Raw genomic sequence first — 25,643 nt, 5'->3', positions numbered from 1 at the left:
TGTTCAATACTGCTTCTTCTCCACCTTGGATGGAATGAGGGAGAAAATGGGCAGCTGCAAATACTGGTCAAAATGATTATTTTGACACCACACTGTGAAGCACAGTAGGTTTCAATCATTGCCCTTCCATTTCTAGTTCAATTACCTCCTACTATGCTAAATACTCCTTTGATTCACAACTAGGTTTGCACAACAATGATATAATAGACAAACACTCCAAAGTCACGTTGTCATAGAGAAAGCAGTAGAAGGCAAGTCTGATGACAAAGCTTGAAGTGCACTCATCTTTCTGACTGATGACACTGCCATCAGAAACAATTAATAGTTCAAGTTTTCAATTCTGGCCCGTTGGGCGGATAGTACCACTAATCCTTGCATTTTTATTTGCAACAGTTTATGAACCGATGCATAATTTTCCGGCTGTCAGGATATACTCATGTACTCCAGTGATTACTTTTCTTCCCCTGGCATTGAACTGTCATTAATCACCTTGCAACCCCCACCCCGGGGGCTACTACTGCCATACTCTTACCTGTTATGACAAAAAACAATATTAATAATTCTGGGGGAAAAAGGTCCAAGTTTTCAAGTTACTGTTATTTAAGACTAATTAGTAGAGCTAATACAATGATCAAATTCAATATATAGAATAACGCAATTTTGGAAGACACCTATCTGCAGAGCTCTTCAAGAGCCAAAACGACTGGATACTTGAAAATAAGAAAGACCACTTAGATTTCCTCATGTAGATAGGAAAAACTGCTGAGAGGATTAACAATACCACTGTGAAGGAGCCAGCAATGGCTGCAATAGGTGCTGATTAACAAAGGTGACAAAGTCCCAAGTAATTGCTTAGGATAAAGATATCTGGTACTTCACAGTCTTGCACCCAAGATGAAAAACAGTCACTATGTCACATGGGTTCATAACCCAAGCATCTTAATGTCTAAAAGTCCAAGTGTGTACCTGTTGGCTTTCTAGGTTATAGTAAAGTTACCTCATGAGAGAGGTGAGAAGGTAACACTGGCAACACCTAAGGATTCTACTGACTGAAAAGTATGACATCTGTTATCATTAGTGTAATTTGGGGACAATAAAATAACAAGTGCTCAAAATGTGTTGAGCCTATTGAGAATCACACTGCACTATTGAACAAGTTACTTACCTTCGGAAACACCTTATCTGGAAGAGACTATCTAGCTGCAGATTCCTTACCTTAGAATTATCCCCAAGAATGGTGGCAGAGGTTTTTTTTTTTAGCAGTACCCCGTGAGCCTGTAGGTGGCATCTCTCTGAATCGCTTGGTATCGTCCACGTCAGAAGTGATGTGCGTAGGGCCTATACAGGCGCCACCTCAGCACATTGATGTCAGTTTCTTTTTATGGCTTTCTGCACCAAAAGTGCAGAGGCATGACGAGTTTTTTAAGGCCCAAGTCTATAAATCTGTTCACAGAGAAGGGAGGATTGGTGTGTCGGTAAGGAATCTGCATCTGGATAGTGTGTCTACCAGATCAGGCATTACAGAACGTAAGCAACTTGTTCACCTGACAGAGACACCTAGCTGCAGATTATTTACCTTAGAATAGATACCCAAGCAATACCTCCCTGGAGGAGGGTCTGCAAAACTATTTCAAACTAAAATTTCCAGCAGGCCCGAGAAGGCAAAGGACCTGTCCCCACAGACCTGACTGTCCAGGCAGTAGTTCTTGGTAAATGTGTGCAGAGATGCCCAACTTGCTGCCTGGCAGATGTCCAGGACCAGGACATAGCATGCTAACGCCGTAGTCACAACCATGGTTCTGGTGGAATGAGCATGCAAACTCTCATGGGGTTGCTTCTTACCTAATGTGTAGCAGATTTTAATCCATCGGAAGATGGTCCATTTCTGTACCACCTTCCCTTTCTGGGCTCTAACATACCCCACAAAGAGTTGGTTGTCCACCTGGAACTCTGTTAATTCATCAGGTAGAACAACAACGCTCTTTTTGGGTCCAGACAGTGGATTCGCTCCTCTTCCTTAGAGGGATGAGGCGAAGCACCAAAAATATACAAGGTGATGGACTGGCCTACATGAAAGGGAGTGACCACCTTCAGTAAGAAGGAAGCTCCAGCACAAAGGACCAGCTTATCTGGGAAGATGGTGAGGTTCGGAGGCTTAGAAGACAAAGCCTGAAGATCAGTGACACACAGCAGTGGACAGTTTTGTAGCGGCTTGAAGAGAGTGTACATTAAAAAAAATTACGGCTAAATCTAGACCCCACTGAGGCATGATGAAGGGTGAATGGAGGTACACGTATTGGAGACCTTTCAGAAACCTATGTACAATAGGGGACTTGAAAAATAAATGGCTGATCTGGCAACCACAAAAATGCAGATATGGGAGAAAAATTGCCTGTTACGGTTCCCAAAGCAGAGCACTGCTGAGCAAGAAAAAGAATGAACAAGAAGGAGAAATATGGGATCAACCTGTTTTTCGACACGCCATGCCATGAACTTGCCCCAGACGACTGCCTGGGTGAGCCAGCCATTAACGGCCAGAAGTCAAGATAGGAGGAAGACTAGCACCCCTTATCTCCGCAGATGAGCTGCAACTACTTCTATCACCTTGGTGAACACCCGAGGGGAGCAGGTAAGGCAAAAGGGGAGCACAGTGAACTGAAAATGCTTGTGACCTACAGTGAACGGCAGGTAATGTCTGTGGGCAGGCTGGATAAGGATGTGGAATTATGTCTCTACCATCCAGTACCCCGGGTCCAGAGCAGACAGGACTTGAGCGAGCATGATCATTTTGAATTTCTAATTTTTCAGGAAGAAAATGAGAGGAAGCAGGTCTAGGATAGGACAAAGGCTCTATCCTTCTTGAGCATCAGAAAGTTGCAGGAATAGCAACCACGACCTACTTCTGATGCCAGCACCCTCTCAATGGCTCCCTTGGCCAAGAGATCTGCCACTTCCTGGTAGAGTAAGGAAATCTGGTCCTCCATCAGCCTGTCACAAGTGGATGGCATGGGGGATGGGTAGTCGCGAAGGGGAGGGATTAACCCCTTTGAACAATCTGGAGAACTCAGCCGTCAGGTTATCGACCTCCAGTGGTGCAGATGGCGTATCCTGCATCCCACTGGGTGCCCATGATGGATGGAGAGCAAACTAAAGAGGCTGGGAGGCTATGGCTGTAAGGGGGACGGCTCGACCTCTGGCTACCTGACCCATGAGGTCTGAGAGTACTGCATACTCGGCCATGCAGGGGCTGGGAAGCTTGCGTGCCGTGGTTGTGGTGCGGGTATCGATATGGCTGGAAGCCTCTCACATAGCCACAAAAGGAGCAAAAGGCAGGCTGGGGTTGGCAAGGTTCCATGGAAAGGCCCAAGGAGCTGGGAGTATCTCTGCTGTCCTTGAATCGCTCTAAAGTTAAGTCCACCTTGTCTCCAATGAGATGGAAGCTTCAAAGGGCAAGCTCATGAGCGAGGCTTGGACATCCCCCGAAAAGTCAGTGGTTCTCAACCAGGCGTGGCACCTAAGGGCCAATGACAATGAAACCGCTCTGCCTAGTGAGTCAGTCGTATCTAGCCCACAGAGTATGGCGAACTTAGCTGCCCTCCTCCCGTCAGCAACTTCTTGGGAGCGTATGGCATGGGCCTCCTTCCAAGACCATAGGCAACACCTGAGCAATCGAGTCCCAGAGTGAGTGGGAGTATCAGCCCAAAAGGCATGCGGCGTTCACTATCTGCAGTGCCAGGCTGGTGGAAGAAAACAGCTTCTTTCCGTAGGTATCCAGCCTTTTGGATCCCGTCCAGTAGAGTGGTAAGGAATGTGCCAGGCTTGAGTTTGGAAGTGAGGCTTGGATCACCAAGGTGGGGTGTAGGGTAAGGAAGTTGTGGTCCCCAGGGGTGGGATGATGGCAGCAGGCACTGTCCTATTAACAGGAGCCCCTGTGCAGGGCTTGGACCAGGCTCCAAGTAGGACATCTGTGAGAGCTTCATTAAAAAAGGGAGAAGCGGTTCGGAAGGGGTGACTCCTGGCTGAAGCAACTCCATCAAGATGTTCGACTTGACAGCAACGGAGGGAAGCTGAAGGATGACGACCTCGGCTGCACTCACCACCACCACCACCACCACCACTGCAAATGAGGCTCCCTCCTCTGTAGCCACAGTAAGAGGAGAGACCAAGCCAGTATCTGGGAGGTGTCCAGCCCACTGGTATAGCTAAATCCTCACACCAGTTGTCCTCATTGGGGTCTAGGTGCTGGTATTCATAAAGGTCCAGTGGCCCCTCCCAATCTTCTCTGAGTACTAGCACACAGGAATAGGGCTCAGCCTCTGGCCGGGATGGGCAACGCCCATCTGTCTCCAAGTCAGGGATGAGAACGGAGGTGGAGTCTCTGGTGGGCGCAGGCGCCATCGGGGATGTCGACTGTGGGACCAGCGCAGAGGAAGGTTGAGGTGGCTTGGCTGGTGTCGTCCAAATCATTCCATGAATACAAGGGGCCCAATTGGCGCCGGGGGAAAGGGATGGGGGTGAACCCGCAGGCAGAGAATCAGTTGGGTGCTTAAAAACAGCCTTCCTCATGGACATCCATTCTAAACCAGGATAACATTTCTCTAAAAATCTTCAACAAAAGGTTGAAAAGGGTCAGTCAAAGAGTGACGGGGGGGGTAGCTGTTCTCTGCATCTGCGCTGACTGGCTTGGAAAGAAAATAACTGACATCAGCGAGCTGGGGTGGCACCTATATAGGTACCGCGCATGTCACTCCCAGTGCAGACAGTGCCATGCGGCGCTGAACATCTACACCCTACCTGCGCGCAGGGGTACGGCTCATGAAAACATTTCCAGATCCAGTATGATGAATGGGGATCATTTTAAAGTAAGGAATGCTAGAAGGAATTTTAAGGTAAGGAAGGCTAGAAGCTTCTATCAGATAAAATCAATAATATAATAAATCACCTAGGTAAAAACCATCTGCACTTCAGGATGCATAAATGCGTAAATGAGACACCTGTCCTAAGGGACCTTGACTTTTGCCTTACACCACTCAAAACAGAATAGGTATGTGGAAATACAAGCCTTCACGGTCAATGGAGAACTGTCGGTGACACCAATACTGTAGCCTGCATGTAATACACTATGTGTTGGTCAATGCTTTTCCATCATGCACATGGTCTTATTTACCATATTCAAATGGAAATAATAAATACCAAATAATTAAATGTGGAAATTGCGCAAAATATTACAACTATGCCAAAAAGCACTCTAAACATACCGTATCCAACATCTGCAGAACCTTGTCTTGCTCACAGGCGTCCAAGCCATCAATAATTACCACCAATCTTGTCTGGTTCTGTGTAAATCCATCAATAGTCTTTGCCATTTTAGCCATTAGCTCCACTTCACACTTTAAAACCTGAAAAACAAAAATTGAAAACAAAATAAGTAAACAGTATTTCTCTTGCAGCTGGTGTTCTCTTATTCTTTAGATTGTCTCATATTATCAACTTCTGGGAGCTGCATTAATTTGGTGAGGATACAAACTTTCTTGAAATGATAAACCTGATTAAAGGAACCTATTCGAGATAATGATTGCATGCTCTTCATGCAAACCACCATTCCAAATATGATGCCACAAACCACTTTACAAACCACTTTACAAATCAACATCCAGTTAGAGGGCAGGTCTACGTAGTGGAAGGAAAAGTTACCTATCATCACTAATGTTCATTTTGAGGATACTGGATCTTCATGCAGATTGCTCACTGTAGTAATCTCATTTTGCATCAGACTAGGTCTGGATTTTTTCAGAAGTAACTTTGACCGGCACCAGGAAGTACAAGAGCTATCTGGACAGATAGTTACTGTCACTATAATCAGAAATGACACAGTGTCTCCATAAAGGTGCAGCCCAGCCGATCAACTTAGGTTCTGGATATTTTCCCATGCTCCACAGAAGCCAGAACAAAAACAGACATAACTACTAGACAAAAAGAACATTACCCCATAACAAAAACCTACAGAGAAGAGGAAAGCAGCGAGAGGAACATGGTGAGGAATCTGCAGGAAGATCAAACATAACATGGGGAAAGAATATTTACAAATTTAATTAACTTTTCACTCTAAAGAAAGCAGCTTTCGGAAAACTCATGTTAGGACACCCAAGGTATCAACCATGCAGTCATGGGTTTAGGAATAAAAGCCATTTTTCAAACTAAAAACCGTTTTACCAAACTGCATCTCTGACCTTAAATCCAGTTATAGACGGAAATGTTCTGAAAATGTTTAGACAGACTCCTAAGTGACAATTGGAACAATAGCTTAACTGGTAGTCCACTCAGATCTAATGCATAGCACATACAGTCTTCCCATTCATCAAACATGGAGCACAGAGAAAAGGTTGTTTGTCCTTGTAGTCTTTGGACCTCTCCACCTCATACCTGAGAGCCTCTCTTGTGCCTAATTTGAGCTATCGCTCTTTCAACATGGAAGAAAAAAGATGCAGGAAGTAGGCCAGCAAAAGTACATTCTGAGAGAAATGCTACTCAAATCAACTTAACTAAAGATTTAGGTTATTTTCTCAATACCACCAGTGAAGCAAAAACAGAATATATGACTACCAGGTTAACTGTTTATACAATTCTTTGTTACTCTGGAAGAGGCAATAGCCACAAGAAAAACTGTTTTCAGCATTAAAAATCAGAGAACAGGATGCACTGGGCTCAAAGAGAGTGCCACCCCCCATAAAAAAACCTCATCACCAAGTTCAGGTCCAAAAAGGAGAAGCAAAGGGATAAGGTGGAAAGGCATTCTATAGTCTCTTAAGAAATCTGGTCACAATGGGAAGCTAGAATAAAGAACCCTACTGATGCTAATGCAATAAAGCTTCCAAAACCACCATATACACCTACTTTATGGTGTTTTTTACTCAAGGAAAGCAAACATTGCACTACATCAGGCACGTCAGATCAGGGCCGATTCTTTACCTGTAAAGCAAAATAAGTTGTGAATTATTTCCAGCTGCTCGAGTATTTCAATTTTGAATAATAAGTTCACTCAAGGTCTTTATGTCAAATTTAAGACATAGGGTCACAAAATGTGGATGCCGTGACTGACCCTCTGTGGACTAGAGAGCCTTCCTAAACAGATGACACACGCTCAAGCTGAAGAGGTTTCGATCTCAGATCCTTCTTATCAAATTTGGAGCAATGAGATGGCCTCCATCACATGTCTTCTTATGACTAGGTTGAAGAAGACATGTAGGAAAGTCATACAGGAGGAGTTTCAATTTAGTCAGAACACATCCCTTGGGTAATGTTCGCAAATGAATTGCAGGCAGAAGAACAGTTCATGTTCTGATGAGGAAAATAGAGGTCTATCTGTGGCATGCCCTTGATGGAGCAGAGTTTTCTATATCTTATTCTTCGGGTGTAATCATTAATTAACCCCACCACTGATCGTATGGACCTTTGTTTGTCAACAAGGAGAATTGAAAGGAGCAAACAACAGAACAGCATTTGGCTTAACCTGGGCAGAAGAGACCTGTTAATAAACTCTGTTCATGCAGGAATTTGAGGTTCTCCAATGCTAATGAGGGTGCCTTGTGGCTTGATGGTGCATTGCCAGTGCTGAATCCTGCTTCAACCATGCTGTCATCAAGGGGTCAAAAGTTCCCATCAACAGATGGAAACAAGATCTCAGTAAGATTGGATTTCCTCATTGCTGATGGCAGAAGCAGGGTCAGGACTTATACTACCTTAAGGATCAAGCTCAGGCATAGCTGTTCAAATACTAGAATATGCTCCAAGGAGGAATCTGATCACTCTACAGGACTCCTAGACTGGGGCTTTTTCTAATCTGCATTACACTTGGGAGAAAGAAGAGCAGTGATATTCTTTTAACTATAACATGCCGAAAAGATAATGGGGTCCTATTATTGAAGCAGAACGACTTCTGAAGTGTCACTGGCAACAACTGGAAGGGAAGCAGCATTATTAACCCATATGCTGTCAGCGGGGGACCACAAACTGATTTGTCTCTCTCCGTTTCACAGCCTTAGGATGCATGTGTACATGACGGTCGTAGACTTTTGCATTGCGATCCAGACTCTGATCTTGAGAGGGTCATCCTAGTCATAGACCTCTTACAATACTCTCTTGGTTGGACACCAGAAAGATGTAGCTTTCAAAAAACAACAATCTTGGGGGGATAAATGAGCAAAAACAACAGGGAAAATATGGGTACAGGCATCCGTGCCAGGTAGAAAAAAAACAGAACTCAGATCTGCGGCTGCTGTGCCTTTATAGGGTCACTATGTCACTTCCAGTGCCGTACTCATTGACTTCACAGAGTAAGGTGCTTTGTTGCCATCTGTAGTTGGCAACAGAGTACCTTAATAAAAAATGGCATGGCTGAAAGAAACCTTCACCTGGTCTGATTCCTGGGGAGATTTCTTAAATGGATCTGTGGATAGAGTTACATTTTGTGTGTGTTATTTGTCACACACGATTATGTTTGTCTGGTGTACTTAATATCCCATTTGGAGAGCAAGAAAGGTGAGAAGAATACCGACAAACATGACTAGGTGATATAACTGATCCGCAAAGGAGAAAAGATGCAAAAATTCTGGTGATAGACAATCCTAACCCCACTAAATGATGGCTGATACAGTAAAAGAAGATTGCTTTCCAAACTAGATACAAGGCTATTGTGAAACAATGTTCTATTAGAATGAGACATTGACAGACTTTCTTATGGGACCCCCAGGACTTTTGGATTAGAAGGTACATCAGTAGTAACTACAATACAGGATTCAGCTCTTTTTTAGGAAACAATCCGCTAGTGACAAGCAAGTCTTAGCTGCATAGTTCGCAGACTTTTGGAAGTTTACCACTTTAATACAAACTATGAAATGAGAACCCTGTTTGTGGTATAAGACACCTTGCAATGGGTATAATATGCTAACCAATTTTATTTCAAAAGAAGTGAGCTGCATCACATGAACACAGTATGACTATAGAGGTGTTTATGGAAGTCCACATACACATAACAACACTAAGTCGAATATCAAATGTATACTTTTCATAGATGGAACAGTGTGAAGGCATTAAACACAGTGTTACCAAACGGAACAAAGATAAACAATAAGTAGACTAGTCCAAAAGTGAAAGGAAATAGAACGAAAGACCACCCTTGATAGAGCCATCAGGTATAGAATGTGTGGGCACCCATGCCAATGGATAGGGGCAGCCTCCCAGTGGTTAGTCTGGGCAGTGAAAGGGAATCAGTCAATGGGAGTGGCCCAGCCATAGGGACTTCTCAAACAGTAGGTCAATGAGCAAGCTTATCGATCATCGAGGGGGACATATGAGCACCCTCTAAGGGACTCTAGTATCATTTTTGAGGCATTCTTTAAAAGTAAAGATCAATTAATCCCACAAAGCTGCGATGAGCGTTTTCTTTATCCTCCGGTATCCTATCGCCTCAGGTATATGACAAACTACACTTCAGCCCAATGAAGCACATTAGTGTGCCAGTGGGATATCCCAGGCAATAAGGAGGCCTTCCAGTTCACTGTTATTGAAGGTCATGCCAGAAGGAGGGCTACGTCCTAAAATCTACTGTTTAATTTGCCAAACTTGGGCATGTATAAAGGCCCAGTACACAACATTCTAGGCTGTATATATTTTGGTAGCCAGGTCCAGTTGTATGTATAGTGGCAATCTCACCCCAGTAGGTGCTTACAACAAGGCAATCCCAGAAGAATGAGTTTGATGTCTGCTCCAGAAGCAAGGCAACAATGGCAATCAGAGTTAGCGGGAGCATATATTCTACCCAACCATGTGGGGGTTAAGTAAGAACAGTGTAGAATGTTGTGTTAAATATACTGGAATCAGACTTTATGAGAAATCGTGTCGAAATGAGAGAGCAAAGAATCGGATTAATTCTGTGTAAATAGATGGGCAGTGTCTGTCTTCCATTTTGAGCGTGGTTCAGCTACAGGGGCTGAGGTCTGATGGGTGACAGATGTGACAAGACAAGAGATAAATCGTGAATCAGCTCCGTGTGCGAGGTAAAGAGTATGTGTTATATCCCATATTGTACAAAGGGCAGCAATGAGGCATCTGTGTGTTAAAAACTAGTACAGATTGCTAGGCAATGAGTCAAAGGGGATTAAGACTCCATCCAGAAATAAATCACTCACATATTGGAGAACTGACTTGGCCAATGCCTCGACTGAGTACTTGTGATGCTCTCTCTAAAGAAACAGAAACTTTTCAAAGGAATCCCAGGTGCATAGCATATGGTATTGGGTGAGATGTTTGAAGCCCAACAACATCCGTCATGAATTATGCGCAACATTTAATTGGAGTGTTTGAGCAGGGTGGATTTGGGTAGAAAGAGCTTCAGCACTTGATCTGTGACACCAGGTTGATGTAGGATTGACACTTTGGACAGGTAATGGCCAACCTACCAACAGGTGAGCTAATAGAGTTGTGCTGCTTGATAGTAGCGTTCAAAGTCTGGCATGCCAGGTCTTGCACGGCTCTGTGGGAAGCTTCAACTTTAATAAGATAACCCTATGCAGTCCACTGTTCCACATCAAATCTCCCATCATTTTTTTCAGGTCGAGCCTGGGCAGCGGATGTGCTGTTCTGCGAGGCATGCTGTAATCTAGATTGCGGCTTGAAGCAGCTCCCGTCTTTTCCATTCGTTCCAGTTTGTGCCCTTCATAAATGCATGCTTTTGTTTTGTCAACATGCTTAATTAGTACCGCCTTTTGGTGTTTCGGACCCTTCCAGCAGACTGACCCTGCTACATGCAGATTGACACTTTTTTTTATTTAGCTGCCTTCCTGTGCATTGTTTTTAGGTTTCGCCTATTATCATTCGCTTGCGAATGTTTAGGTTTCGCCTATTATCATTCGCTTGCGAATGTAATAGGCGAAAATTCAAGGGCTTGATCGACTAGTGAAACCACTGCAGTTTCTTCCCAGTGCATGTGAGGTCACGTGACCACAAAAGCGGGTCACGTGACCACACACGCATGAGCATCTCCCTAATCCGCCTGCCCCCACCAGGCTCGCATTCCCGCCCCCCCACCAGGCCGCGCATCTGCCTGCCACACTTCTCCTCCCATCGCACGCATTCCCGCCCCCCCCACCAGGCTCTCCTGCCCCCATCCGGCTTCCCTCCGGCCATTTGCCAGCATACATTCTCCCATTCCCACCGATTGGCATGGTCCTGCTCTAGCACCCCAGCCAAGACTCTTTCTTTTCCTCTCTCCATTGTTTACTCTCCACTTTACTTCCCTCCTACCATTTCCTCTCTGCACCTTTTTCCACACTTCACTCTTTCATTCCCTATTTCCCTTTCTCTCTCCTTTCTTGTCTCAAATTCCTATTTCCTGCTTTCCTCTTCCCACTCTTTCCTCTCTTCAACCTCTCGATTCCCCTTTTTTCCTCTCTTTCCTCAGTCCATTCATTACTCTGCCATTATTTACTCTCTCCACTGTCACATCCTCTATCCACTACTCCTTTCCTCTATTACACTTTTTCTTTCCTCTTTCCACTCGTTCTTTTCCTCTCTCCACTATTTCATTTCCTGTCTTCACTCATTCCGTTCCACGTTTCACTTCCTTGCCCTCATGTGCTTTTCTACTTCTTACCTTACCTCTTTCTCTTTTCTTTCCTCTGTTTACTCATTCCTGCTGAACTGAGTTTCCTCTCACCCCATCCCCCACGTCCCGTCAAACCAGCCACTGCTGGGCTGCTGATGTCAACGAGCTCAGCAGTATCACCTCCATTCAGGCAGAGCGAGCAAAGAAACCCCCTCCAGCAACCCATTCACGGGAACTAATGAGAAATGTGAGGTCCGCTCCTCTGGGGAGGCCGGGCCCCTCGGGAAATCTGGAGCTATCGTTACAGGCCGGTCTCTTTCGAAGGCGCCCGGGTGAGGATCGGTGAGCTATACTCAAGTACGGCTGACTCAGCCTTCAATCATTCCAGGTCGAGAGTAGCACCGTTGAAGTGGGTCATGATTGAACCCGGAGGTTGTTGGCCTCCCTGTTCCTCTGAAAGGCTAGTAGAGTTGGGAAGGCGGAGTCAGTCGTATAAAAAACACGGCAGGTGCCTTTGAGAGGCTGACAGGGCTGGAACAGGATCCTTCACATTCCAGGCAGCAGTCAGCTCAGCTATACTACCTGTTTTCCACTCTAATTTTGTTCCCATTATTTCACCTTCTCTTGACTCTTTCTTTTCCTCTCTCCATTGTTTACTCTCCACTTTACTTCCCTCCTACCATTTCCTCTCTGCACCTTTTTCCACACTTCACTCTTTCATGCCCTATTTCCCTTTCTCTCTCCTTTCTTGTCTCAAATTCCTATTTCCTGCTTTCCTCTTCCCACTCTTTCCTCTCTTCAACCTCTCGATTCCCCTTTTTTCCTCTCTTTCCTCAGTCCATTCATTACTCTGCCATTATTTACTCTCTCCACTGTCACATCCTCTATCCACTACTCCTTTCCTCTATTACACTTTTTCTTTCCTCTTTCCACTCGTTCTTTTCCTCTCTCCACTATTTCATTTCCTGTCTTCACTCATTCCGTTCCACGTTTCACTTCCTTGCCCTCATGTGCTTTTCTATTTCTTACCTTACCTCTTTCTCTTTTCTTTACTCTGTTTACTCATTCCTGCTGAACTGAGTTTCCTCTCACCCCATCCCCACGTCCAGTCAAACCAGCCACTGCTGGGCTGCTGATGTCAACGAGCTCAGCAGTATCACCTCCATTCAGGCAGAACGAGCAAAGAAACCCCCTCCAGCAACCCATTCACGGGAACTAATGAGAAATGTGAGGTCCGCTCCTCTGGGGAGGCCGGGCCCCTCGGGAAATCTGGAGCTATCGTTACAGGCCGGTCTCTTTCGAAGGCGCCCGGGTGAGGATCGGTGAGCTATACTCAAGTACGGCTGACTCAGCCTTCAATCATTCCAGGTCGAAAATAGCACCGTTGAAGTGGGTCATGATTGAACCCGGAGGTTGTTGGCCTCCCTGTTCCTCTGAAAGGCTAGTAGAGTTGGGAAGGCGTCGTATAAAACAAGCACTGGCGTTGCCAATAGGTTTCGCATTTGGAAAGTTGGAGCTATTGGTTTTGTAAATGACATTTTATATTTATATATCGTTATTGGCATTGTCAATAACAATATAAAATGTCATTTACAAAACCAATAGCTCCAACTTTCCAAATGCGAAACCTATTGGCAACGTCAGTGCTTGTTTCTTTGAGGTATGCTTCGGGCTTGAGTTTTGGCACCCATTTCACAGAGCGGCACGAAATCTCCCTGTCTCATCCTCGATACCACCCCCACCACCCCTGCCCTTCACTGCTTGTAAGGAGCCCGTTTTGGCTCCGTATCGAAACCGCACTCTACACTGAAATGGCGGCAGCAAGATCCCTAGTGTAAGTGCAAGGGACGGGGAGGCGATGTAGCTAATTAGGAGGCATGTTAAACAGCTCCCTCTGCTCTGTTTGCTCTTTAATCCTCGAGCCAGGCTCATTTGTGCGGTTACTTTAAAAGGCAGAATGGGAGCACCGAGCTGCGTTAACCTGTGCCTCTGCCCCAGCCCCAGCCTGCAGGGGGTTAATGAGGCCCGGGTGCAGACCCCACTGCTGTGTAAAGCAGAGACTTGGAATTCCGCGTGTATTCACATAAAATAGCAGCTTTAAAATAGCAGCTTTACTGCCTAGAAACAGCGCGTTGGCCTTCTAGGAAATATTAGCATTTGTATCATACTCTGCTCTTCTCCCTATCTATAAGAGTCTGGGTTTCCAATTTAACTTAGGAACTTAGAATGCTCGCCTAAATTGTGGCTGTAACCACCTCCTGTCCTTTATTTTTATATGCACAAACTTTCAGCTACGCTGCCACTACTGCAATATAAAGGTCGTTTGACAGCAGCATCAGCAGTATACAAGATAGATGGATTGATGTTGGAAGGGGTAATGATGCTAGAGTGGCAGATAAAGGGATTGACTAAAGTATATAGTGACAGACTGATCAATAGGCGATGCATGGAAATTGATAGAAAGAAATGTAGAAACATTCAGTTCTGGGCTTGGCCTGCGTTTTCATCTCCTGTCTCGCCATGTATGTCTCTTTTTATGTCTTTCTATGTCGGACATGCTCCCTCTGCCTCTTCCTGCTTCTAGCTCACCGTCTCTTCAGGTTTTTCTTTTTCGGTCTCTTCCTTTTTGTTTCTTTCACTGTTGCTCTCTCTTTATCTTAAAGCCTGTTTCTCCCATCTCAACCTGTATTTCTCTGCCTGTTCTGGGTTTCTTCCTCTTCCTTTTTGTCTTTTCCAGTCTCATCTGGTCTTTCTGACTAGTTTTATTTCTTGCTTTGTCAGCCTTTCTATGTTCCTCCCTTTCTTTTGCTTCCGACTGGCCTGTCTTAATCTCTGTCTGCAGTCTCACTTTTATTGTACTACAGGCAATTTTTGCTTTGTGTAAACTTTTCAGATTGCCTTAAAAGCGTTTTGTGAAAAGGTGTCCACAATTGTAACTATTCAGCTCACGGTTTCCACAAAGCTTCAACCAAAGAAACCACGCACTCCGGGGTAGCTCTAAGATATTTATTTTAGAGTTCGCAACAGACGCGTTTCGGCGCTCCGCCTTTATCAATGTTACAAACATTGATGGTCGGCGCCATGTTTTTAACAGCGTGCACGTGATCATTGGCAAAACAAACAAGGGACTAAAATTCATACTCCATATTGGATGTTGTTCATAGGGTTCATTGCATGTTGTCACAATACATAACATGGTGGCATTACTGCATAGTTTAGCCCATCTACATGCTCACAGTAATCTCGAGCAAGAATGGAACAAAATTAATTTCATCTTGTGATGCGCAAAAATCAAAGAATTTCTATTTCCGCATAAAATTCAAAGTGACCTATTATTACGCCGTGTATCGGCTGAAGTATGGCAATATATATTAATGATCTATATCCGCCATCTAGGAATTTCATACCCTCAAATGTCACATCATTCTGTCCCATAATTAAAGACCGAATGTATTGTTACATAACTCGCAACGAGTTGGACTGATACTGCCGTGAATCCGCAAATCTCCCTTGATTTTAAATTATTTTGCCAAAACACTCGGTTATTACTTAAACCATTATTCAAAACCTAAGATTCAAAATTTAACATTTTGAAAGGAATACATGAATATTTTTCTTAGAGATTTTCAAATGATTGCACTTTTTACACTTTTATCCTAACAGTCTTGTCTCAAATTATCATACTAGGTAACTTTTCTTAAGGCAAGTTGGTAAACAGTCACAAATTCAATGAAAGATTTTGATCTCATTGTTCTGCATAGTTATCACACTGGTATCTCGTAATAAAATTCATACCCATATCAGTTCATTGTCACACTATAGATTTTACATACTAGAAGTGTCTCTTGAATCAAATTTAAAATCCAATGTGAGATGCCAATTCCTCCCCCGCATTCAATCCACTGGGATGTTTGGTCATTAAGTCTATAATATATCGAGACTCAAGTCTTCTAAGTCTATGTAGTCTGTCTCCTCCTCTGGGATTCTCTGGTATGAAATCTATACCAAAATATTGCAAATGCTGTCTGCTGCTTGAATGTTTTTCCTGAAAATGTCTAGCAACAGGATATGATTGATCATTTTTATCAATCGCTCTCAGGTGTTCTAGAATCCTTAATTTCAGGGGTTTGATGGTGCTTCCGATATACATTAGTCCGCATGGACACTTGAGGCAGTATACTGCGTAGGGGGTACTACAGGTAAGGTACTTATTGATTGTTTTCACTATTCCTGTGTTGGGTATCTCATAATTTTTCACTCTCTTGCTGTGTGCGCAGGCTTTGCAATGATGACATGGATGGAAACCCTTTAGGTCAGCAAGTGTGTTAGGCTTTTTTTCGATTTTTTTCAAATGACTTTGGTATCAACATGTCCTTGAGAGACCTTGACTTCTTAAAGGTTACCAACGGGTAATCTGGAATATCGTCTTTAATACAGCTGTCGGTTTTCAATATATGCCAGTTTTTCCTGAGCATACGTTTCAAGTAGTTTGCTTCCGCCGAATAGGGGGTTACCAGCCGGAACTTTCCCATTTCGTCGTTAGCCTTAGTGGAAATACAACTCTTGTCTGTTAGCAAATTCGATCTCTGTAGTGCATTGACCTTGTTTAATGCATTTTGTAACGTGGCCATCGCATAACCTCTTTTTTGGAATCTGCTGATACAAGCTGATGCTGCAAGTCTGAAATCTGAGTCCCTGGAACTATTACGTCTGAGCCTGAGTAGCTCTCCATAAGGGATGCTTTGGATTAGCGCAGTTGGATGGTTGCTTGTGGCATATAGTACTGAGTTTCCTGCTGTACTTTTGCGGAAAAGAGATGTCTCTATGTTGTTATCGACTATAAATACCTTCAAGTCCAAATATTCCACACTGATATTACTTATAGTGCCGCTAAAGTTCAGATTCATATCATTCATGTTAAGGACGTCGATGTAGGCCTTGGCAGTATGTTCTGATCCTTGCCAGATTATAAACAAGTTGTCTATATAGCGACACCACTTGATTACACAGCCTTTCTCACCATCCACTTCCAGCGACCTGGGCACCTGCTCCTCCCACCAGCCTACGAATAAATTCGCATAGCTGGGGGCAAAGCAGGTACCCATCGCAGTTCCAGATGTTTGTCTGTAATAGACGTCCTCAAATAAAAAAATGTTGTGTACCAGACAAAATTCCACAAAAATTGCCAACATCTGGTTGTGCTCCGGAAACCTCAGTTGTCGTTTTTTGAGGTAATGTTCCACCGCCTTGATGCCCTTATCGTGACTGATGCAGGTGTATAGGCTTGTTATGTCCAACACTAGCATCTTGTAACTTGGATCCCATTTTACTTTTTCAATTTTTAACAAAAAGTCCTTTGTATCCTTTATATAGGAATCCAGTTGCTGTACCAATGGATTGAGGAAGTGATCGATAAAGGTGGATAAGTGTTCGGTTAGACTGTTTTGTGATGAAATGATGGGTCTACCTGGGGGATCGATGCTGTTTTTATGAATTTTAGGAATGTGATAAAATGTTGGAATTGTCGGGTTGTTGCTTCGTAGGAATAAATATTCCTCTTTGCCTAGCATGTCTCTGCGATACCAGCTGTAAATCAGTTCATAATATTTTTGTATACTGACAGCATAATGTTCTTTAGATGACAATTCGTAATTTGTTGTATTTCGCAGTTGTTTCATTGCCTCTTTGCAGTAATTTTCCCTGGTTTGTAGGACAACATTACCGCCTTTATCTGAAGGCTTGATTATCACACTCGTATCATGCATCAGATCCAAAATTGCTTTTCTTTCATCCTGATTTATATTCTCATTCCCTCTATTTTTGCTGGTCTTTGCACTATGTGCCCTGTATTTCTGTAGATCATTAGTCATTGCTTCTGAGAATACATCGATGGCATCTAACGTTAATTGTGGGTTAAAATGCGATCTTAGTTTGTAGCCGCTCTCCTCTCTTTCCTGTTCAATCCCCAAGATTGCTGCTCTTGCTGCTTCCTCCTCGGTAGATGACGGGAGCTGGCTTATGTATTCCTCAAGCGCAAGACCTTGCAGGGTCTCAACCGCTGGTAAGTCGTTCCCTTTCAGTGCATCAGTGGCGGTGGCCCTCGTATGTATTCCAGTTTGATTCTTCACGGATGGTCTTGTTTTAAAGTATTTGTGCAATTTTATTTTTCGAACGAAATTAAACAGGTCAATACGCGTTTGCGTGTATTCGAGGTGACTTGTTGGACAGAAACTGAGTCCTAAACTTAGAACTCTATTTTCAGTGGCAGTGAGGACTCTTGGTGTTAGATTTATTACAGTGATGTCCTCTATTGTATCTTTGGGTGTGTTCATTTCTTCCTGTTCACCCAGTTGGATCTCTTGGGTCTTCCGCGACCTCTTCCACCTCCTGCCCCCGCCTCCTCTTCTCGTTTTTCTTCTTCTCGTTCCGGGGGTTTGTTTTTGCCTCCCCGTAGCCATGCCTGTTGGATTACCTGAAATTCGTCCTGAAAAGGTGTCATCTTGGATGTCGTCGCTTGGCTTTTATCCCTCATAGATGTATCATCTGCCGAATCATTCTCCGTTGCACTGGATTCTGAGGTTTCTACTCTCCGTGTCGATGCCTGTCCACTTTTCTTGTTTAGTTCTTTTCTAGGAGCATCGAATTTTCGGGCAAACGTGAGAATGCGACCTTGGGAATAATCTCTTTGATCACGGTCAAATTTCTCTTGTTTACGTGTTTTAATTTTTTGTTCATATTTGCCAAGTCTTATTTTCATCTGTGTCCTCATATTATCAATCATTTCCTTATCCTCCTCCATTTTAGCCAATTCTTCCTCCATTGTTTTTATCTCAATTAATGCCTTTTCACGATCACTCCAGGCATATTTTATCAGGAGACCTAGAGTACCTTTACAGTAATGCGATGTCAATTCCTCCCAATCCGTTAATAATTGTGGATCGGGGTTCTAGTACGACGGCACTGTATAAACTCTAAGCCCCCTTGGTACCATCTGCTCGTCGAAATAATGTTGTAGGCTAGTCGCCTCCCACCACTTTCTGACCTCCCTTTCATAGAGTCTTTCTAAGGTGGTCAGTCGATCACTCAATTTGTTGGGCGGGTTGGCTTTGGAGGGTGGTGTTATTCCTTCCTTATGTATTTTGAACATTCCTTTAACGGCTTCATGCCGTGACGCCTGGTTAAACATAGCGCAATCCATTTTGTTTTATTAGCGCTTGTCTTTCACTAATGAGAGCATTTACCCCCTTACGTCTTGCCAAGTATGCCGTAGTATATAGAAAAGTTCGTTATCTCCTCACCGCTATATGGTTCCTTACGCAGCTCTCCCAGCGAAGTGCTGCTCCGGTCCAACAAACTGTTTGGAGTCGATATCCTCTCCTTTTCACGGCGTGGCGGTGCTCTCAAATGTTAATCCACCTCAATTTCCTGCAGGTTCCGAGAGCACTCTCAGACGGGTGCGTGTTGCGGTCGCAGGATCCGCATAAATATTCAGCTCACGGTTTCCACAAAGCTTCAACCAAAGAAACCACGCACTCCGGGGTAGCTCTAAGATATTTATTTTAGAGTTCGCAACAGACGCGTTTCGGCGCTCCGCCTTTATCAATGTTACAAACATTGATGGTCGGCGCCATGTTTTTAACAGCGTGCACGTGATCATTGGCAAAACAAACAAGGGACTAAAATTCATACTCCATATTGGATGTTGTTCATAGGGTTCATTGCATGTTGTCACAATACATAACATGGTGGCATTACTGCATAGTTTAGCCCATCTACATGCTCACAGTAATCTCGAGCAAGAATGGAACAAAATTAATTTCATCTTGTGATGCGCAAAAATCAAAGAATTTCTATTTCCGCATAAATTATAACTATGAAGGATATTTAATTTGATGCAACTATTACTTCTGGCTACACTGTGTTGTTTTTCATTATGTACCCTTTATAACGAATATCTATGAAGGATATTTAATTTGATGCAACTTTTACTTCTGGCTACACTGTGTTGTTTTTCATTATGTACCCTTTATAACGAATAATTTTCAATCAATACAAATTCAACTTTTGAATATATACACCTGTGTCTCCTTTTACTTTATTGGATTGATTTATTCATTGGTAAACTAATATAATTGTTTCTTGAGTAATACAACTGTGAGCTACTTTGATAGAGCTTGCCTAAATTGAATTTATTAATTGTTGCAAATACACATTAGAACAAATCGCTTGTAGGCACACTTACCTGTTTATATTAAATTGCCCAAGCCTCCAATGGGTTGATTGGGTTTCCCATTTTTTAGATATTGCCAATAGCGTAGCCACTATATTTAAACTTCATATCTAAAATGTCTCTTATGAATTGTTTTGCAGAAAAATGAATAACATCAGCTCCAATGAGCTGCAAAACACTCCGGTCACGAGGCTTTGGAGTTAAACATTCCCAGAAACCCTAACGGTGATAAAAAAAACAACATGACATTTAAGTGACCTACTATTGTGGCCCTTGATCTGGTAAAATGTATATGATTAATAATTCAGGGGCAAATTAAGTGCAGGCTGATAAAAAGGTACAAGTCACATAGGGGGTCAGACTTAGCAAATAGTCCATGGATGGCACTGATAGTAAGAGTTTTGTTGCTTAATGTGGCACAGGCGAAATGACTATGATAGGTGGGATTGTTCAGTTAAAACGGAATGACTTGATTGATCAAAATCCATTGCTCCAAATAATAGGTCAAACTTCTATCCAGTATTTATGATTTAAGGTTTAGAGAACTCTACATCATAATGCATTAATTGTCAACAACCCAGATACTTCACCCATTGCGGGTTTGATTTTCTGCTTGTTTTTTATCTAATGCTGTCTTTCAGTGCCTTTTGTCTAGGTTTGTGCAATATACCTCATACATGCATTCACCACATACCTACATAGTTGAAAGAGCATATTTTCTGAAAGTATGCACATGTTGTTGAGGTTGTACTATTTGTGAATACAAGACTGATATAAAAGGCTGCTCATGGGCTTCAAGCTTGTTCTGCGGTACCAGTTATGGACTGCGCTCCCCTTACCCATGGTATGATAGTTGTTAGACGCACTGCTATATCTGCAGAGTGTGTCCTTGAGAGGGTCAGACCATGTTCAAATATGTTCTGTGGCTGTTTCTCTCTTCGTTCAAACAATCTTATAAAGTGGATATCAATTGTAAACCCTTATACTCCATCCTCAGATGTGCAAGAAATAGCAACTAATAATAAGCAACAGTTAAACCTTTTAACATTTCTCTTTTCATACCGACTTTAAAAAAAGAAAAGAAAAAAAAACTTGTATGATTATTTGAAGATGTTGAGTGTGTGGGTATGCCAGTGGGGGATAATGTGCTGCATGGCTAAATACGTATATGGTCCCAAATGCGAGATCTATTGGCTATGCCAATGTTTGTTTTTAAATGCTTTTATTGAACTTTTCGCAAAGTCGCATGCGATACAATATACATTTGTGTGTGGTCAGTAACATAAAGAGGCAAGAGAAATGATACATTGAAAATTTTATTAAAATGTGCCTTATGATCCATTTAGGAGACAGCATAGTTTTCCATAATAGCAAATTAGAGAGAACAGTAAAATGAGCTTGGAAGGTGGGCGGCAAATACCACCGTGTGACATGGTATTAGTAATGTGAAGGCAGCAAGGACAGGATGGAGGAGAGTATTGCGAGCAGTGAGGGTAGCTCCATCTAAGGCATTTATGAGCAGTGTGAGTGCAGTGTGCAGTTAGAACAGAAGAATTAGCAAGAATAGAAAATATTGTGACATTGAATGAGGTAGCTGTAGAAACATCAGCACAATTCTACACAGGATGCTGGAACAATCTTGCACAAATAACCATCAAGCAGGGATGGTTTCAAGCACCATTGCTGATCAAGAGGAAATCCCACAATATAGATCTATGGTGGAAGAGCATCATCTTTGTGAGGGCGTAAAGTTTCAATGAGCTCATTCCAGTGTAGTCAGAGTGGATATTTCCGGAGACCCCTGGTCTCCTTGCGATGGAGCAAGGCCAACGACATACCGCCATGAGACCGCAGAGGGTGGAGTCGCAGCCTTCCAGAGAATCATAACTGATTGGAGCATGAGAACAACTGCCAGATCAAGGAAGCTCGAAAGATCCTTATGATTTTTGGAGCTCTCAAAATGTTTCAGCGCACATTTTTCCCACCTGCACAAATTGTTGTATTCAGACAACTCTTGCAGCGACCAATAACCTCAGTCCCGAAGAGCATGAGCCCTGGGCATAATCAGAACATATGATGCATTTCAGCACTCACCAACCTGCATCGAGGACAGGAGGAGTCCGTGCTCAGAAAGAATTCATTGATCTTCTCGAGGATCACATAAGCCCTGTGCAGGACATAAAATTGTATAAGCTTTAGCCAGGCATTCCTGGATAATATAAACGGATGAGCGAGGGCATCATGGAACTCTCTATTGAAGCTTACTTCCAATTTTGCATGTAGTACCTCCAGGGGGGTTCTCAGCTTGTGATATTACGCTTTGCAAACCATCTAATGAGATGCCCCACGTTGACCATGACATTAAGAGACTGCAGGAGCTAATGTGTTTGCGTTTCAACTGCCAATAGCTGTCAATTGTGGCAAAGCACTATAAGCCAGAAAGTGACCCTGAGGCACACCCTAAAGCTCTGAGTTTCTTGAATGAAGCAACAAACTGTTTAAAAAAAAATTCAACCAGGGTCTCACTGCCAAGCACATACAACTGTTGGAGATTCAAACCAAATCTACCATCATGCTGTCTAGGGTGCAGAAGAGGCTTCCGGGTACGTGTAGTGGCAGACTACGGAAGTAGTAAAGGAACCTCTGCAATACTACCATTTTGGTGAGTCCTACTTGGTGTGGGACTGTCAGAGGTAGAATTGCTGAAACATGGCCTGTACACTGAGCGCGGACACTGCCTTTAGCAATTTCCCATCAACCAGTTCCTTATTGGATTGGGATATATTGATACCAAGGTATTTAAAGTTTGAGGATTCCCATTTAATCGGATGTCCATCTGGCACTATGTTGTGTCTAGGGCAACTGGGGCTCACTGGAAACAGGCACGTCTTTGACCCGTTAACACTAAGACCAGAGGCCATCTTAAAGCTGTCTAGGACCCACGCCATGGTTGATACCTCATCCTGGAAGTCTTTTGTTTAAACTAGCACTTCCTCAGAATATAGGGACACGATATGGATCTCATTGTTCATAGAACTGCCCCGCTCTCGACCAAGCTGGCGAAGGTGGAGTGCCTAGTGCTTAGCTGCAAGTGCAAATAAGAGGGTTGAGAGTTAACACCCCTGTCACATGCCTCTCTCTATGTAGAAAAAATCTGGAATGAGGTGATCTGTTCTGACCCTAGCTGATGGCTGAGAATACAGCAGCATATTGTTGCCAAGTCTCTCCTTAGAAGCACAGTGAATATATAATCCCAGTCGAGGATGTCTAAATCAAAACTAAGCAGACTACCTTGGCGGCCCGTCTTGCAGCAGGCTATGTAAGCGATGTATATTAAGAAACATGGACCTGTCAGGAACAAAGTTGATTTTGTCAGGTTTGATCTGTGGTTCTGAAAATCTGGACCCTGTTGTTATCCCGATATCGAGGTCCTTTTCCGTGTCACAAAACATCCACGTACCATGACGAATTTGGTATCGACGAACCGATAATGACTAGGACATCATTCCTGTGCATTTGCACCATAATCGAAGATTGCCAACACCCCTAAATCGTAGTTTCCGTTCCGACCCCTTAGACTCCATTTTGTAAACGGCATCCATCTTACGTCTTGCCCTCATGATAAGTCAATTAAAGGTCGAGCTTGATCCAAAAGGACACGTCCACCTTCCCTGACTTCCCCCTGACCTGTCCCAACTGACTCCACTGCCCTCGGCCAGACCTGTTTGGGCGGCTCCTCGCCCAGTGGCCGAATACGATAACATCAGTGCATAACATTCCACAAACCATTCACTACATACAGACCATGCTTTCTGCAAACACGCACCTGTCCACGTTCCTTGTTTATGGCCAGTTTTATGACTAGGAGGTGCCCTTCTTTATTGAGGTTTCATCGATATCTGATGGGAGTTCCAGGCCTAACTGGGTAATCTATCAACGAACTGGACATCTAAAATATGGGCTTGCTTACATGACTTCGCTCTTTGTATTATTTTTGAAATATGTGTATAGCCATATCATAAACTCAAGAATTCTTGCTTGGAGCTATATATTTTGTATATACGGAAAAGGCTGGTTCTGTAAAAACGAACAGTCTCCCGAGAACCTACTGTCCGTGAGGTGTACTTCTGGGACACGTGTTACTTGGTAGCTGCCAATAAAACTTGATCTTTGACTGCGATAGAAGACTCATTGTTTCTGTGGTCCGGAACAAGGGAGAACTCAGAGGTCTTCGGGTGTTTTCCCCTGGCACCACCGGGTTCCTAAAAACCCGGCACCTCAGTTGGCGCCCAACTCGGGGCGGTATCAAGCGGCGACGGTCCAAGCCAGATGTTCGTGAGGAGCTTCGTGTGAAAATTCCGGAGGACGGCCAGCCACTTCAGCGACCCCTGTATGTCGACGTGGTTCCGAAGGTCTTTGCTGCGAGGTTCCCCGCGTCCCGACGGCTACGAAGGACTGCTGCCCTGACTATCGCCTTGTTTTGGACCCAGTGATCCTTGGTAGAGCGAAACGATAGACGAGTCTTCTAGCGACGTCACAGATCTTCAAATACTTCAGTTAAGTATAAGTGGAGCGTCTCCCAGTCCTTAGTTTGTCCTTAGTTTTTTGGTATCCTTGAGATACGCTTTGATTTGGTACTTGCAAGCCCCAAAGCCGAAGGACTCGTGTATTCATGAGAAATATCGTAATAGATAATCCTTTGAAGTTTGAAGCTAGACTAGTTAGCGAAGATGCCTGGTTTTAGCAGACTTGGAAACTTGTTTTGTCTTGGTTGTAGTAAGGACTCCCGATTAGAGGATTCTTGTCCGGTTCCTCCGATTGGAACTCCAACATATGAGCTCTACGTAAAGCATGGCGTAGGTCCTATCGCATATAACGAAGTATGGATAAAATACACCCGCAAGGATGGTGTTTTAAAATGGCCCCAATATGGTAGTTTCGACTCAGAAATATTAGATAACCTAGAGGTCAAATTATTCAAGAGAAAAGCCCGGCCGGCGATGTTTGACTCTTTCCGCCTATGGCGCAAAGAAGCCAAACGGAAAGAAATAAAATTAGCAAAAAGGAATAAAAGAGGTATGTCGATGGTGCAAGCTGCCGTTGCATACAGAGATAACGAGGAAGAGCAGGAAAGCGAACAAATGCTTAGGAGCAAGAAACTAGCAGTAGATAAATGTTACCCGATGTTACCAAATAAGGGACAGGGTCAAGAGAAAGGATCCGAGAAAGATCCATTAATGTCCCACTTATTAAATTCGCCACCACCCTATGCACAAAATGCCACAGCACCTCCGCAACCTTTAGTTGCACCTCTGGTAGCTGTTATACAGGCTCCTTTACAGCACTCACCAGCTGCTCTTCAGCTGGCTCCTGTTTCTCTGGTGCAGCCTCCTCAAGGCTCACCGATCACATCTACTTCTCCTACTGTTCCTTCTAAAATTTCGCCTAGCGCACCTTCTAGTCTCTCTGATACTCGTTCTACGAATGTTTCTGTTTCTGCTCTGCGTGACTCTGTTCTACTACCAGTTATTCCTCCACCTTCACCTTCCGTCTGGCATAAAATGGCCAGCATTATTACTAACTTTCCTTCACCACTTTTTCGGTCGCCTAAAACGACCCCTAATACGGAACGAAGACAATTACGAAGCCAAATGCCCGATTATCAGGAAAGGGAATCATTGAATAAGCTAGCACGGAATTGGGCTATTGACACCACAAGATATGATGTAGAGTCTGTCATGAACGTTTTCCGTCAATGGGATGAACCAACGCAAAGATACGTGTTTGAGCAGATGTGTGTTTTCCTGTGTG

At 43.6% G+C, this 25,643-nt stretch overlaps 1 protein-coding gene across 3 annotated transcripts in view; it reads right to left on the bottom strand.

The window, feature by feature from the left end:
* Positions 1 to 25,643, bottom strand: part of KIDINS220 (kinase D interacting substrate 220) — a 1,022,767-nt gene that overhangs the window by 506,783 nt on the left and 490,341 nt on the right. For all 3 annotated transcript variants that reach the window (XM_078647833.1, XM_078647835.1, XM_078647834.1), the window contains exon 18: positions 5,259 to 5,399. In XM_078647833.1, the coding sequence (XP_078503959.1) occupies positions 5,259 to 5,399 (141 nt within the window). The remainder of the gene's footprint in view (positions 1 to 5,258; positions 5,400 to 25,643) is intronic.

The sequence above is a fragment of the Lissotriton helveticus genome, chromosome 6, assembly GCF_964261635.1.
Source record: "Lissotriton helveticus chromosome 6, aLisHel1.1, whole genome shotgun sequence".
Taxonomy (NCBI): domain Eukaryota; kingdom Metazoa; phylum Chordata; class Amphibia; order Caudata; family Salamandridae; genus Lissotriton; species Lissotriton helveticus.
Note: the sequence above shows the minus strand (reverse complement) of the source record. Positions and strands in the feature narration are given on the sequence as shown.